Source organism: Triticum urartu, chromosome 3A, assembly GCF_056163025.1.
Source record: "Triticum urartu cultivar PI428250 chromosome 3A, HENAU_Tu73, whole genome shotgun sequence".
NCBI lineage: Eukaryota > Viridiplantae > Streptophyta > Magnoliopsida > Poales > Poaceae > Triticum > Triticum urartu.
The window spans coordinates 21,224,618-21,241,346 of NC_141875.1; the positions used below are offsets into that span (position 1 = coordinate 21,224,618).

The following is a 16,729-nucleotide window of genomic DNA, read 5'->3' on the forward strand; positions in this document are numbered from 1 at the left end:
GGAGCTCGGGGGCGACTGTTTCACTGGCATGAGCTGTAGCCAAGATGGCGGCGACGATAACAGGGTCAAGTACGAGGAGATACATCAAGATTGGCGACATCAAGGTTGCGGACGGGGTCAAGGACGAAGCAGGAGACAGTCTGCAAGTTGCAGACAGAGCCGGCGTCGAGGTTGGCAATGGCCGACGGGGCGGACAGATGGACAGTAGGGAATTTACCTCATGTACGAAAGATCCTAATTCAACCACTCAAATGTGACCTTTTGCGAGTCACACGCGTAGCCCCCTTTCCATTAGGCTAGTCATAGTGGGAGTAAGGCTGGTCACAATGGGCAGGAACTTATGAGTAACATCACACACTACAATGCAATTTTGCTTATGTGGCACATATTTAATGAAGAGAGAGCTTCTTGTGGTAACTAGCTAAGTTACCGGAACATCACACACTTCAAGAAACAATGAGTCTATATCCTAATAAATACATCGTTGCATGACACTACATACATGTTCCTACCCACTATGGAGGCAGTAACATAGTCTAGGGAAGTGTGTAGGTTACTAGCTTATGTTCCTGCCCATTGTGACCAGCCTAACTTAGGTAGTAACATAGCGCACTTCGAGAAATTTTTGCTTACGTGACATGTAGTTAATAAGAAGTGGTAACATAATATGTTATTGTAACATAGCGCTTCCCAAGACAAAATGAGTCTACAAGCCATTAAATGAAGCCACATATGACACTACTAATATGTTACTTTGCACTATGAAGATAGTAACTTAGACTAGTGTCATATGCATGACACTAGTATAAGTTACTCCCCACTATGACCAGCCTTAGTTTGCATAAGAAGAATACAACATGCTTTCAATGACTTGAGATCATTGCATGCAATGCTATTAATTAGCAAAAAGACATTAAGTTCTCTCGTTTTCCCCTCCGCCTTGGTTGCGGTGCACAACCTAAGATGACTTGTACACCTAGACGGAGGGAGTATAGTGTTGAACTACCTATATATAGCTAATGGCACATCTATCTCAGTCAGGTCTAGTGTAATTGAATGGACACAATTAGGGAAAAACATGGTTACCAAGTGCGGAAAACCAAAGATGTGTAAGCAAAGCAACGAACTAGATGTGTTTTATGTCATCACCACTACCACCGCCACCACCACCACCACCACAAGAACAACAACAAAACTGAAATGCCAGGGCGTCATGGAAGTTACTGGATATAAAAGAACAGGTGCCATGATGCATAAGTTCAACTAGATGCTCAGGTTTCTGAAACATATAAATAGAACATAGACCTTCAAAAGGTAAACCAGTTGAGGCCTGACAAGGAGTTCAGTAAATGGCCAAACGTGCAACATGACTTCATATGAATGGAACAGGGACAAGCACACAATCCAGATAGGCCAAAACGCAGCAACTTGATGCTAGCAAGATTAATTAGGGGACATGGAAGTCTGAATAACCAGGAATAGCAAACCATCTGATTTAGTCATACAGCTCCCTCCGCTCGAAGCTGAAGGCTGCACAAACAATAAAAAGACACAGTGAGCACGTGGAGTGCAGATTAAGACATGAGAAGGTACGATCAGATAGCAAGCGGCAATGAAGTGCAGCTAATACTGTATAAGAATTTTTTTTGGAAGATTGGATGAACATACAACTTCATCTGGTCATGCATATATTGGAAGGATGTGCTATTAAATGATTAATTTCACCTAAATAGTGAAAATACCTCAAATTGTTATGTGCTTATTTTACCTTTTCCACTTGCTTTGGCCTAATGGCATTTTTAGTAGCATATGTAAAGTGGAGATGATATAACATTCTAATTGAGTTTTTTCATTCCTAAACGTACAAACAGTTCAACGTCTACTTTTCAAAATTAAATATAGTTTAATGTTCAGTATTTGATTCCACTAACACATGCAGACTACATAAACATTGGTGAATTGTAAAATAGCTACTTACAGGGATACTAAAAAGGTTTGATGTTGATTTGAGCAGGAGTCACTCCATGAGTACCAAGGATCTTCACAATTTGACAAATCATTTTATCTTTCCTACAACAATGGATTTCAACTACCTTGAGCTGTTTCGACACCAAGAAATATTCTGATGGGATGTAGCTTTCACTTGATTCAATGACAAAATTCTGTCACAAACATAACATTTACACAAATGAATCAGCTGTACATGGTACCTTCAAGTATAAAGCTATCATATATGATAAAAACATATACCCTGTGATTTTGAAGATGAAGGGCGAGCTTTTCTAAATTTAGCGAGTGCTGAAGAAAGTGAAGTAGTCCAGTGAAGTTTGCAGTCAGACACCATTCATTGAGCAACACGGTTTTTAGCTTGCTAAACAAAGGGCACCATTTTAAGTCCTTTCTGAAAATCTTAACAAAATGTAGATAATTAAAGAACAATTAAAGTTATAACTTTAGGAGACATGAGTCAATAATGATGAGTTGAATAAGACCTATTGAGCTTTGATTTCAAGTAACTAATTATGAGCAGATAGAGAGATACACAAACCAGATTTTACAAGTTTTTGGTTTACTCAAACAAGGAATGTATATTATCCCATACTGTCTAAAGTGTTGCATAAACTAAGATGGCTATCAACCATCAATAAACCGTAATGAACTCTCATCTTCAAAACCCTATTCTAGGAGATGTCTGCATAGAAAGATGATGACAAGAAAGAGTGGATTCATGAAAAACATTTAACTGGATATTAGGAACAAGTTTGACATTCATACTTTGATTCGCTGATATTTGATACAAGGATGATGTTGGATGGCAATCAAGACAAGGAGTTAGCAAAAGATAAAACATACCATAGAATATTTGCTTATCAGCGTTAAATTCGTAGCACCCGACAGACCTTCAAGAAGCACAGAGCAATCATCTTCTACATAGCATCCTTCACATGACTCAACGCCGCAATCCCCAAGGTACTTAAAATTATCACAACTATCTTTGCATTGAAAGCCAATAGTGATAGATGATGTTGCCAATGATGGCATGCTCTCAAGAATGGGAGTCCACTCTTCACAGTGTTGTAGTTCAAAGGTAACCAGACCTGGAGCAGAAAGGCGATTCCGTGGTGTGTGCATGGAAAGAAGGGTTGAATGTACGATTTTCAGATGTCGTAAATATCTGGGTAAGATATCCCCAAGGTTGACATGACAAAAATCTATATCTAGCACCCATAGTGCCTGACAGCTCAAAAGATCTAGAGGGCTTCCACGATCAAAGTTCACACGATAAAGCATTAAATCTGTCAAGTGCCTGGAGATGACACTGTTGTTTGGCGGCTCCAAATTACATTGATCTTCACCCCACATTAGAACTCGAAGCACCGACACCTGGCATGAGACAGCATACTGTACCCATGATTCAACATCACGGTGTGCCACTTCTTCTTCACCTACACCCAACCAGGTCATGCCGCCAGGATAGCATCCTCGGGCGCCGCCGCCTCATTACGTCGCAAGGCCACCTCAAAAACGGCCTGGACCGGTGCAGAACTTGGGTGCTGGAGGTGCTTCTGGACCACCCCGAGGACAGTGGGGGGACGATGGATATGATTCGTATGGGGATGGCCAACACTGTGGTTCGTCATCCACGGGAGGAGATCGTGGGTATGCCTGGCAGAGTGATGGATATGTTGAGAGACCTTTCCTCGGCCCTACGGGTGGTTTTGTCGAGGGAGCTTCTGGCCCAGACTACCGACAGAGAGGTGGAAATCATGGACCCCGTGGTGGTCATGGCGGGGGTCGTGGTCGGTACCGTAACAGACAGCCTCCACCGGCAGCTGTTGACCATGAGGCCTCTGCCGTGGCAACCGATCCCGTTCATACGACTACCTGTCTAGCTAGGCGTTGGATGTCGTGACGACACTAGCTAACGCAGAGTTGCCTGGGACTGAGATTGCTTCTGAGACAGGAGACCGGACTGATTCAGAGAGGGCGTCCAAGTGGGCGTGTAAGAAGGAGATGTTATGTTATTGATGTGGTGAGAAGGGACACTTCATTGCTGAGTGCGTGGCGGAGCTTTGTGATACGTGTGGGAAGCCAGCACATGCCATGGGGGATTGCACGTTCTTGCGTGATCACATTCCGGCTCTTACAATGTATGGAGTATATTGTGCTGAGTTGATGTTCTTTGAGTCCCCGGTTGCGAGAGAGATTCCGGTGGTGACACAGAGTTTTGACCACTGGGATTGTGAAAGTTACCCAGGGAGAGGTTTCTGAGGCTCAGATTGTGCAGAGGCTTCAGGAACTGGTTCCAGGTGACTTCCAGTGGGAGCTTGTTAGTACTGAGGCCAATGTGTTCAAGGTTGATTTCCCCACGTGGATGATTTACAGAAACTGCTGAGCTTTGGGTTGTGCAGAGTTCCTGGCACTAAATGCATTTTGGAATTTCACGAGTGGAAGAAGGTGGAGCCACGGGGTAAGCCCCTTACTCAGGTTTGGTTGCGGTTTTTCGGGGCTCCATATGAGCCTTTGCAGGATGCTCGAGTTGTGGCTTGTATGGGTATCATGGTTGGAAACCCTGAGAGAGTGGATATGGCCTTTACCCGCGCTCATGGGGTGGCCCGACTTCTAGTGAGCGTTCTGGACATTGACTTTGTCCCTGATGTGGTCAACTGGACCTACAGAGATGAGGTTTTTCCTCTTGAGATCGAGTTTGAGGATGCGGAACTGTTTGCTGAGGTAATAAATGTGACTGATGTGGATATGCATGAGGGTGATGACAGCACGGGTGCCAGGGGGCACCGATGGATGAGGCTGAACGAGAAGGGTCCAACGAATCGGGACCTGTTGCTCAGTTGCCCGTGGACGGGCCCGGGGTCGGGACGACACCATCAACCTCGGTGCCTATGAGCTCTCTGCGGTTTGGGTCGTTTGAGTCAGCTTCTGCCCCTCCCAGGCTCTGGAGTGACCGGGTGGATTCTGATGATGTGTTTGAGCGCACACTACCTGAGTTGGAGCCTGTTGCTGTTGTTGGTCCCTTGATCGGAGGCTCGATGATGACCTTGGTGGGGGGAGGGGAGGTGGAGTCTGAGGTGACTTCTCTTTCCCCCACTCTCCCAGCGGCCTCGTTCCGGGAGTTGGTGTTGTCTATGGAGGATGCTTCTAGGGGAGGGAGCCCGGGGCAGGTGACCATGACTTCCTTTCCTCCTATCCTGGCGCCGGCGATGCCAACGACGACCAGGGGTGGGGGAGGCGATCCGGGGCAGGTGGCCTCGGTCCCCTCATCTCCGGCGGCAGCATCTGTGGCCACTTCTCCAGTGGTGCAAGGTGGGGGTCTGGGGCAGGTGGCCTCGACCCCCCTTCCTCTTTGGCGGCCAGGAAGGCCGCGTCTCCTGTGGCTCCAGTGGCATCCTCTGGCTAGAAGGTTGGGGCGGCAGGAGCGCTCGGGCAGGCGTTCCCCTCTCCGGGCTTACTGGCGGCCCTGGACCGCGGTATGAGGCACGCGTCTGTGGGGCCTGGTGGCCCACCGCCGCTTCCTCCGGTAACTCTGGTTGACCCTTCGTGGGATTCAACGAGAGGTTTTACTTGGGAGGAGGTGATTGCTTTTGGTGGGATCCCAGACCCGGTCTCTGAGGGATGACGAATGAGCTGTCGTATCCAGGAGCACCCGAAGGTTGATGACATGCAGCAGAGGTGCACTATGCGGGCGGCCAAGCTTCATGACATTGAGATCACTACGGGTATGTCTGTCAACGTTTCTAATTCAATTTTGCATTTTTCTAATGAGGAGATTATTCATAATGCAAACCAACTAGGTGTTTCGCTAGGGAGTAATGCTAGTGAAATATCCAATTCGGTTAATGATCTCCTAGATTTGGAGGCGGAGCACGCTTTGGAAACTATTCGAAACCTAGCAGCAGTAAAACCCATGAACAATGCAGAGATTGATGCGTTGGGGGTCAGGGTGCTCGATAATCTTTGTGCGGATCTTGCACCATCCACTCTTGAGTCGGAGGAAGAGGATGCAACTCTAGAGGAGGCTATCGGTAGACCCACTAAGCCCGGTTATGAGGACCGGATGGAGGATCAAAGTAGACCCAAACGCAAGTGGAAGCGGAAGATTTATCCCACTTCAGCGGTTCGTAGGAGTGCTAGGATTCGGACTACCAAAAAAATTCATGATGAAATATGAAAGGAATTTTTTGGAATAGCAGAGGTCTGAAAGACTTGGCTAAAAGGAGGTTTCTTGCCGAGGCGTCTCTGGAGCATAGATTAGATTTTATTGCTCTCTCGAAAACTAGTAGAGATAATTTTGTGCCCCTATTTCTCAACACTTTATCGGACGATGTTGATTTTGATTGGCATTGCCTTCCTCCGCGAGGAAGATCGGGTGGGATCTTGCTTGGAGTGAGGTGTGATTCGTTGGAAGTCCAAAGTGTAGTGATGGGTGACTTCGCGGTTAAGTTTCGAGTCAGGTCCAAAGCTGATGGGTTTAACTGGGCTTTGGTGGGGGTGTATGGGGCCGCGCAGCCCGAGCTTAAACCGGAGTTTTTGGCGGACCTTGTTCGAATCTGCGGGTCCGAGCAGCTCCCAATTTTAGTTGGGGGTGATTTCAATATCATTAGGAGGAGAGAGGAGAAGAATAATGATAATTTTGACGGCAGATGGTCGTTTATGTTCAATACCATTATTGAAAGCTTGGATCTGAGAGAGATAGAGCTTTCTGGTAGAAAATTTACTTGGGCTAATGCTTTGCCAAACCCGACGTATGAGAAGCTTGATCGAGTCATCGCGAGCGTCGAGTGGGAACAGAAGTTCCCTCTCGTAACGGTTCAGGCTCTCTCGCGCGGAATCTCGGATCACACTCCTTTATTCGTGGACTCAGGTGAGCCAAGCCATGTGGGAAACAAAAACAACTTTTCTTTCGAGCTGGCATGGTTTGAACGAGAAGGATTCTTGGATCTGATTGCCAGGGAATGGGCTAAGGATGCAGGAGGTAGGACTTCTGTTCAGCGTTGGCAGAATAAGATTAGGCATTTGAGAAGTTTCCTACGGAGATGGGCTAAGCACCTTAGTGGGATTTATAAGGTTGAAAAGGAAACGCTCCTTTCTCTTATTCAGACCCTAGATTTAAAAGCCGAGTCCACGATTTTGCAAGCCGCAGAGCTTCAGGTTAAACTAGATGCGGAGATGAGGTTGAAAGAACTTCTCCGTGAAGAAGAATTGAAGTGGGCATTGCGGGCTAAGGTCCGCAAAGCTGTCCAGGGGGACGCGAATACTCTATTCTTCCACTTGATTGCTAATGGCAAGCACAAAAAGAAGAGAATCTTTTAGCTTGAACAAGATGAAGGAACTATTTTAGAACAGGACAACCTAAAACTTTATATAACCAAGTATTATAAGCAGTTATTTGGACCTCCGGAGGATAGTTGTGTGTCCCTCGATGAGTCCAGGATTGAGGATGTGCCTCAACTAACTGCTACTGATAATGATATTTTGGTTGCCCCGTTCTCGGAGAAGGAGGTGTATGATGCTATAGCACAGATGAAAAACAATAAGGCTCCTGGGCCAGATGGTTTCCCGGCGGAGTTTTACAAAAAGTGTTGGCATATTATTAAGGGGGATTTGCTATCAATGTTCAATGATCTATTCTCTGGACAGCTTCAGTTATTTCAATTAAATTTTGGAACAATAACACTGCTTCCTAAGAAAACGGACGTGATGAGAATTGAGTAGTTCAGGTCGATCTGCCTTCTCAATGTTAGTTTCAAAATCTTTACCAAGGTTGGGAATAATTGGCTCTCACAGATTGCGCATTCTGTGGTGCAGCATTCCCAAACTGCTTTCATGCCGGACAGAAACATCCTAGAAGGGGTGGTGGTCCTTCATGAAACTCTTCATGAAATCCACTCGAAAAAATTAGATGGAGTTGTTTTTAAGGTGGATTTCGAGAAAGCGTACGATAAGGTCAAATGGCCATTTCTCCAACAGACATTGTGTATGAAAGGTTTTGATGAAGCCTGGCGACGCCAGGTTGAATCGTTTACGCAAAAAGGGAGTGTTCGAATTAAAGTGAATGACAAAATAGGTCATTATTTTGAGACACATAAAGGCCTGAGACAAGGGGATCCGATGTCCCCTATCCTGTTCAACATTGTAGTTGACATGTTGGCAATTATGAATTTGTGATATGAAGGGCTAAGGAAGCTGGTCAAGTGGGTGGCCTAGTTCCTCATCTCGTTGATGAAGTGGCTGTGGAAGTTATCAAGTGAGAATGATGCCACTTGGGTGCAAATTCTCCGTAGCAAGTATCTTCAAACCAAAACTTTGTCTCAGGTGACAGTAAGGCCGACTGACTCTCCTTTTTGGAAAGGGCTTATGAAAGTCAAATCATCCCTGTTTAATAGGACAAAGTTTATTATTGGCAATGGTGCTAGTACGAGATTCTGGGAGGATACTTGGCTCAGAGGGACACCCCTTACCATTCAATACCCATCTTTGTATCGTATTGTTCAACGACATGAGGTGTTCGTTGCAACGATATTTCAATCAATCCCCCTTAATATTCAGTTCAGAAGGGTGCTAGTGGGCAATCGTTGGGAAGAATGGCTCCGTCTAGTAAGTAGACTGATGGAGGTTCAGATTTCTCAACAACCCGATGAATTACGCTGGAAGCTTACTAGGTCTGGAGTATTTTCAGTTAAATCAATGTATGTTGACGTTATCAATTCAAGCTTGCTTCCTAGTTTCAAACATGTTTGGGCTGTCAAAGTTCCTTTGAAAATCAAAGTGTTTATGTGCTTTGTCCATAAACAAGTTATTTTAACTAAGAACAATTTGATAAAGCGTAATTAGACAGGACCTACTAGGTGTAGTTTCTGTGATCGGGATGAGTCGATCAAACACCTTTTTCTTGATTGCCCGCTAGCCAAAGTTTTATGGCGGACGGTCCATATTGCTTTTAATATTACTCCACCGAATTCTGTTAACACGTTATTTGGAACGTGGCTTAACGGGATAGAGCCCGATTTAGCTAGACATATTCGCGTAGGAGTCTGCGCCTTGTTGTGGGCTCTCTGAAATTGCAGAAATGATTTGGTTTTTAACAGGACAACACGCATTCATTTTTTGCAGGTTATTTTCCGAGCCACGCCGTTGATCCGTTTGTGGTCGTTACTCACTCCGACGAAGGCCAGGGAGCGTTTGGTTACTGAATCTATCGGCTGGGAGATGGTAGCTCAGGATATCTTCAACCGGTTTGGATGGCGGTCATGTAATAGGATAGGCAATTAGTTTACCCATATCTCTTTTTGCCAGCCGGTTGTGGCGTCCTTTATTTGGCTAGTCTGTCTTCTAGCTTTTTTGGCTCTGTGTGAGCTCTTTTTTATTTTTATTTGGAGACTTCAAGATCTTGTTTGAACCTATTTATTTATTTAATTAAGAAGGCCGTATGCATCTTTATAATGCAGAGGCCGGAAAGCCCTCTTTTTGAAAAAAAATGACATTCATGAAGAGGTGAGGTCTGGTCACAACACTCGAGCACCTTATTCACAAAATTATTGAAGTTCTCAGCGCATCCGAACTGGGAAGAAGGACGGAAACGCAGGACCGGCACGGATTTCCAGAGGTTGCGCCAGCAGCGAGCGAGCACGGACGTCCTCACGACATCTCGCGCGTCCAGGAACGACAGTAGCAGCTCGAGCACATGCTCCGGGAGGTCCTCGAAGCGGTCCTTGCCGCCAGCCACAGCCACCTTATTGCTGTCAGCCATTCCGTCGAACAGGTGGCTCGCGCCACAGCTGCCGAGGAGATGAACACGTAATAAGCAAGATCACCATCAGCCAAGAAGATGAAAAAGATAACCTCACGTACCTCTAGTCGCCGGGCCTCGTCGACGGCACGCCGTGGTCAGTGAGTTCGTACTAAACAACCCGACCGGGCCGGCACGAGCAGAGTTACAGAAGGGAGCCCTCCCTAGGCCATCTCCGTTCTCGGCTGGAGGGCAGACGAAGGCGACGGAGAGGCAGTTTATACCGCATCGCCTAGTCCGCAGTCCCCGCGCATGTGCCTCAAGCAAAGGAGAGGAGAGGAGAGGAAGACGAGACGAGACGACGAGCAACGAAAGGCGAGAGCATTCATACTAACGTGAGAAAACAATTGCCTATGGATGGTAATGGCCGCATGGATGGGCATGGATGGTAATGGCCGCATGAAAACAATTGCATACGAAAGGCGAGAGCATCCCCGGACAGTTGATGAGAACAGTGAGCGCCTGACGAAGCAAATCTTTTGTTCCAACTCTTCCACGTGCAGCTCAAAAGATGGGCATGGCCGCATGGATGGTAAATTCAAAATAAATAACAAACAAACTTACAAAATCCTATGTGCATGTCCTCGTTAGTGTCCAAAGCTGACAATTTTCATGTGAAACGGAATAGCTCTGTTTCACCAAGAAAAAAAAAACAAAGTTCCGTGCTCTAAAAATGCCACTCAACCTCTTTTTTCCTGCACATGTCTAAATGGTTGGACTTTTGCCCCTGAATGTTTGCGTATAACATTTGGACATGGGCATGTACATATCTAATTTTTTATATTCTTTCGACATTTCCAAACTTTTTTTTGCAGGTAAGCAAACTTTCTTCTTGTAGGAGTCATTGCAGAGGTCGATGATGTTCTATATTCAATGTATAAAAACAACTATCTCCTAGATATTACGAAATAAAAAATAGTCTACAAAAAGTGAGCCTAAACAATAGTATTAATTAAAAATTTAGCCTACAATGTTCTAAATAATCTGGCTCAAATTATGAACAGTGTAAATATACAACAGATTTTGAATGACAGTTGCATATCCTCGCATCATATATCTTATTTAGAACTGCCACAGATAAAATTCAGGAGATACATATATACATCAGGAGTCCAAGACCATGGTGTGTCGCACAAGTGGTAGAGACTAACAACGAAATCCTACTAATAGTTATCTATGCAATCCTAATACACTAGCTTCAACTTGCTCTTAGGGGTGTGAGGTTTGCAAAATCTCTGACTGAAATCATCACAGAAAAGGTCCGTCACGAGAGATTTTAGAACTCAAAAGAGATACAAACCAAAAAAATTGTGCGTGTGGTAAATGGTAAATGTACACATCATCCATCTTGATGTGTATATGCACGTGTGAGTTAGCACAAGATAAGCAATGCTCGAAGACGAGACGGCGAGCATTCATACTTACGTGAGAACACAATTGTCCGCGTAATAAAAACAGACCCGGACAGTTGATGAGAACAGTGAGCGCCCTACGAAGCAAATCTTTTGTTCTAACTCTTCCATGTGCAGCTCAAAAGATGGGCATGGCTGCATGGATGGTAAATTCAAAATAAATAACAAACAAACTTACAAAATCCTATGTACATGTCCTCGTTAGTGTCCAAAGCATGTTTGACAATTTTCATGTGAAACGGAATAGCTCTGTTTCACCAGGAAAAAAAACAAATTTCGCTGCTCTAAAATTGCCACTCAACCTCTTTTTTTCTGTACATGTCTAAATGGTTGGTCTTTTTGCCCTTGAATGTTTGCATATAACATTTGGACATGGGCATGTACATATCAAAATTTTCATATTGTTTCGACATTTCCAAACTTTTTTTGCGAGCAAGCAAACTTTCTTCTTGTAGAAGTCATTGCAGAGGTCGATGATGTTTTATATTCAATGTATAAAAACAACTATATCCTAAATAATACGAAATAAAAAATAGTCTACAAAAAGTGAGCCTAAACAATAGTATTAATTAAAAAAATAGCCTACAATTGTCTACATAATCTGGCTCAAATTATGAACAGTGTAAATATACTTCAGATTTTGAATAACAGTTGCATATCTCGAATCATACATCTTATTTAGAACTGCCACAGATAAAATTCAGGAGACACGTATATACACCAGGAGTCCAACACCATGGTGTGTCGCACAAGTGGTAGGGACTGATAAAGAGATCCTAGTAATAGTTATCTATTGAATCCTAATACACTAGCTTCAACCTGCTCTTAGAGTGTGAGGTTTGCAAAATCTCTGACTGAAATCATCACAGAGAAGGTCCGTCACGAGAGATTTCAGTAAAGCTGGCCAGTAGCGTGGACGCTTACATTAACTGTGTTTCACTGGAGCCAATGTGGTGCTCTAGAGGGTGAGCCTGGCCCTGGCTGCACTACCATCAATGGCACATTTGCATTAGTTAACTCTCTTCTGCACTCAATAGCAGAATATGAAAAATGTAACAAAGTGTGCTCTGCTGCCTGTGAATAGCAGAGCAAGAAATCAAATTGTGCCATCATTCAAAGTGTGCATTTGCTACGTTGATATCTTGCCCAGGAGAAAGGAATAATTCTACTCCATGACATGCTCGGCCCACCCAGAAAGTCAGCCAAGTTGCAACATAGCAGGTTGTTACTCCAAAAGCAAGCCATGACCAGCAACATAGCTTGTACTGATCATTGTTAACGGAAAATGGAGCCAGACTAACTGCACTTCGGTATTATGAAGGCCACAAATTGAAGTGTTGAACTACTTATATATAGCTAATGGCATGCACATTGATCTCATTCTCGTCCCGTAGAACCGATCGAGCAGAATGACAAACAAGCATGCTTAGCAAGTGCGGAGTGCCAAACATGTGACGCGAAGAAAACAAAAAAAACTAAAGCAGTATCATGGCGTCATGAATGTTTACTCCATATAACAGTGCAGGTACCATTTTACACAAGTTAAGCTAGACATACAAGTTGCTTATAAACATATAATAGATCATAGGCCTTCAATAGGTAAATCAGTCGAGGCCTGACACCGGCCAAAGGTGCAACATTACTGCATCGACATTTGAACCTACTCAAACTGCGTCTCGACGGGAGTTCATCCTGCATATGGATGGAACAGGACATGCGCACGATCCAGGTAGACAAAACGTAGAAAGCCTATGCTGCCAACATTGATTCAGGGACACCAAAGCCTGAATAACCAGGAATAGTAGACCATCTGATCTACTTCGGCTGCTCGAAACTGAACCCTGCGTGAAACATAGAGAGCACAATGAGCACATGAAAGTGCAGACCAAAACATGAGAAGGCACGGTCCACAGCAACCGGCACTGAAGTCAAGCAAATACTGCATAAAAAATTGTTTTGGAAAGATGAGCTATAAAATGATCCATTTCAACTAAATAGTGAACAAATGCCTCACATTGTTCATTTGCCTAATTTTCTTTTTTCACTTGCTTTGGCCTAATCCCATTTTCAGTAAAAATATAAAACTTCCTTTGGAAAAATATAATTTTCAATAAAATATGTAACGTGGATATCATACAACATTCAAATAGACTTTTTTAATTTCTCAATTTACTAAATAATTTAAAGTCCATTAGGTTTACTTTTTGATTTTAATGGCACATATGCAGACTAAATAAACATTAGCAAATTGTAGTATTAGTTACTTACTGAAAGAACACCAAAAATCATGTTTGATGCTAATTTGCGCAGAAGTTACTCCATGAATACCAAGGATGTTCACAATTTGATTAATCCATTCAGACTCCTTCCTACAATAGATTTCAACTACCTTCAGATGCTTCGACACCAAGAAATATTCTGCTGGGTTGTAGCTTCCACTTGATATGATGTCCAAATACTGTTGAAAACATATGATTTTACTCAAATGAATCAGCTATAAATGTTAGGTTCAGCGACAAAAGCTATCATATATGAAAAAACATATACCTCGTGAGATGGAAGTTGAAGGGCAAGCTTTTCAAGAATTGGTGTGTGCTGAAGAAAGTAAAGTAGTCCAGCAAAGTTTGCAGTCAGACACCAATCATTGAACAACACAGTTTTTAGCTTGCTAAACATAGGGTTCCATCTCAAGTCCTTTCTGAAAATCTTAACAAATTGCAGGGAATTTAAAAACAACACAAGTTATTACTCTCTACGCTCACAAATATAAGGTGTTTTAGATAATTCAATATGGACTACACACGGACTGAAATTAGTGAACAACCATGCTAAAACATGTCTACATACATCCGATTCAGAAAAAAGTCAGAACATCTTATATTTGTGAAAGGAGGCAGTACTTCAGAAAACATGATTCAGTAATGCTGATTTGAATAAGGTTTCTTGAGTTTTTATTTCAGGTAATCAATTTTGAGCATATAGAGAGCTACACAAACCAGATTTTACAAGTTTTTGGTCTAGTCAAAAAACATATCTTAATCATATGCTTATTATGTATAGTACGAGGTGAGGAGTATCAACTATCAATAAATTATAATGTAGTGCCATCTTCACAACCCAATTATTGGAGATGTCACATGATGACCATAAGAGTATACTTATTTGTGAAAAACACACAATTGGACATTACGAACAAGTCTAACATGCATGTTTTGGTTAGTTGATACTATTTGATACATGCATGCAAATGTTGGATGGCAATCAACAAAAGGAGTTAGAAAAGGAGCAAACATACCACAGAATATTCACTTATCAGCTCTAAATTCGTAGCAGATGCCAACCCTTCAAGAAGTAGACAACGACCATCTTCACCATAGCATCCTTCACATGACCCATCACCACAATCCCCACGGTACTCATTATACATACAAACATCTTCACAATTCATGTTAATCCTGATGAATGATGTCACCAATGATGGCAGGCTCTCAAGCAACGGAGTCCACCCCACACAGTCAGCTAGTTCAAAGGTAAGCAGACCTGGAGCAGAAATGCAATTGCGTCGTGTATCCCATTTCCAGTCCCAGGAAAAAAATCTTGATTCCCTGGCTTTCAGATGTCGTAAAGATTTGGGTAAGATATCCCCAAGGTTGATAGTACAGTCCTCCATCTCTAACACCTCTAGTGCCTCGCAGCTGAAAAGATCTAGAGGGCCTTCGTAAAATACCAGCTGATAAAGCTCTAGCCTTGTCAAGTGCTTGGAGATGACACTGCTGCTGGATAACTCCATATAATTATCACCCCAGTTTAGAACTCGAAGCACTGGCACTCGGCACAAGACAGCATACTGGACCCACGATTCAACTTCACGGCGTGCCTTACCGTTTTTGTCCTCACGATCGAACCTCCCATAGTAGTATTTTGAAATAAAAAAGATCTCACATTCATGAAGATGGGATGTTCTGTCACGGTGCTCAAGCAGCTTATTGACGAAATTGCTGAAAACCTGGGCACTCTCGAACTGAGAACCGTCAAGGCGCAAGGCTGGCACGGACTTCCATAGGGTGCGCCAGCGGGGAGCGAGCATGGATGTCCTCACTGCATCTCGCGTGGGCAAGAACGACAAGAGCAGCTCGAGCACGTCGTCCGGCAGGTCCTCGAAGCGGTCCTTGCTGCGAGCCATTCCGTCGAACAGGTGGGTGGCGCAGCAGCTACATCGGAGGCGACGTACAGGGAATGGGTGAGATCAGAGCCGGCCAGCGGAAGAGATGGAGAAGCAGCAAAGATTCACACCGCGTAACCTCACGTACCTCTAGTCGCCTCACCGCGCAGCACAAGGCCGAGGTCGATGGCCTGTCCGAGGAGGAATAGAGGGGAGCTTTCGCCTAGGCCATCTCTGTTCGCGGTTGGAGGAGAGAGGAAGGCAACAGGGAGCCAATTTCTACCGCGTCGCCTCCCAGCCCCCAAGCATTCCTCCATTAATGCGTCGCCTCGAGCAACGGAGAGGAGCGGATCCGAAGACGAGGCGAGACTAGGAAGGCGAGACGACGGCGTTGACACCAGTCTGCCAAAAAAGGGAACCAAGAGCCCATCTTTTTTTTGGTCAAACACCAACAAGGGAAGTATCGGGTCCTCGCCATAGAGCAACTTCAACATGATGACCCGAACAGACTATGTTTTTATCCACTTTTATCCATTTTTTATTTGTTTGAATCGACCGCCTGCCCGTTGTCCTTTTTGTTTTAGATTTGAGCCGGCAGTGCGTCCAACGCACCGATCCATATGCGCCTGCCTGCGTGACCGGCTGGTCGTCCTATTTCAACAAATTACTCATTTTTTGCATTATTTCACACGCAACTTTTGCATTCAAACATATAATCAAATAACATAGTTTCAATTGAACAAAATAGCATAGTTTTACATGCCGAATAAAAGAAAAAATGTCTCGCATAGTTTTGCAAGCCGAATAAAGAAGATACATCTATTGGTTGCCAACATGAGCCCACATATGCTCAACCAAATCATTTTGCAGTAGCACGTGAGTTTTCCAATCATGCATGTCATGATGAAATTGGATGAACTGTTCAAATGTTGCCGCTCCTTAATGCTCAAGCACAACATTCTCACCTTGAAACTGAAACCCTTGATCGTACAGGCGTTCCGGACGCTCATCTTCTATGATCATATTGCGCATGATCACACAAGCAGTCATCACCTTTCACAGTTTCTGCGTGCTCCAAGTATTAACAGGATACAAAACGATGCCCCATCAAGATTGCAAAACACCAAAGGCACGCTCGACGTCCTTCCTAGCACTCTCTTGCTCTTGGGCAAATCTTTTCCTCTTCTCTCCGACAGTGTTGGGGATTGTCTTCACAATAGTGGTCCACTGAGAATAGATACCGTCACCTAGGTAGTATCATTTGTCGTAGTTATGGATGTTGATAGTAAAGTTCACCGGTGGGTTTTTGCCTTCAACAAGCCTAGCAAACATCGGCGACCGCTGAAGCAC

The 16,729-nt window shown here is 44.0% G+C and overlaps 2 protein-coding genes across 5 annotated transcripts; both read right to left on the reverse strand.

Moving 5' to 3' along the window:
• Window positions 1-1,985: 1,985 nt before the first annotated feature.
• LOC147977984 (F-box/LRR-repeat protein At3g26922-like) lies at window positions 1,986-10,094 on the reverse strand. The gene is made up of 3 exons (XM_087514614.1): window positions 9,469-10,094; window positions 2,854-3,446; window positions 1,986-2,162 (listed from the first exon to the last, which is right to left on the reverse strand). The coding sequence occupies exons 1-3, from the start codon at window positions 9,764-9,766 to the stop codon at window positions 1,986-1,988; spliced, it is 1,068 nt and encodes a 355-aa protein (XP_087370740.1). The 5' UTR covers window positions 9,767-10,094.
• Window positions 10,095-12,706: 2,612 nt separating this feature from the next.
• LOC125547703 (F-box/FBD/LRR-repeat protein At5g22660) lies at window positions 12,707-15,812 on the reverse strand. Of its 4 annotated transcripts, none has more exons than XM_048711505.2 (5): window positions 15,528-15,812; window positions 14,513-15,428; window positions 13,765-13,812; window positions 13,607-13,675; window positions 12,707-13,058 (listed from the first exon to the last, which is right to left on the reverse strand). In XM_048711505.2, the coding sequence occupies exons 2-5, from the start codon at window positions 15,398-15,400 to the stop codon at window positions 12,882-12,884; spliced, it is 1,182 nt and encodes a 393-aa protein (XP_048567462.1). In that variant the 5' UTR covers window positions 15,401-15,428; window positions 15,528-15,812; the 3' UTR covers window positions 12,707-12,881. The 4 variants fall into 4 exon arrangements, with proteins under 4 accessions (XP_048567462.1, XP_048567460.1, XP_048567463.1 ...); XM_048711503.2 differs by having other exon boundaries at window positions 13,765-13,923; XM_048711506.2 differs by having other exon boundaries at window positions 12,887-13,058; window positions 13,486-13,675.
• Window positions 15,813-16,729: the final 917 nt, after the last annotated feature.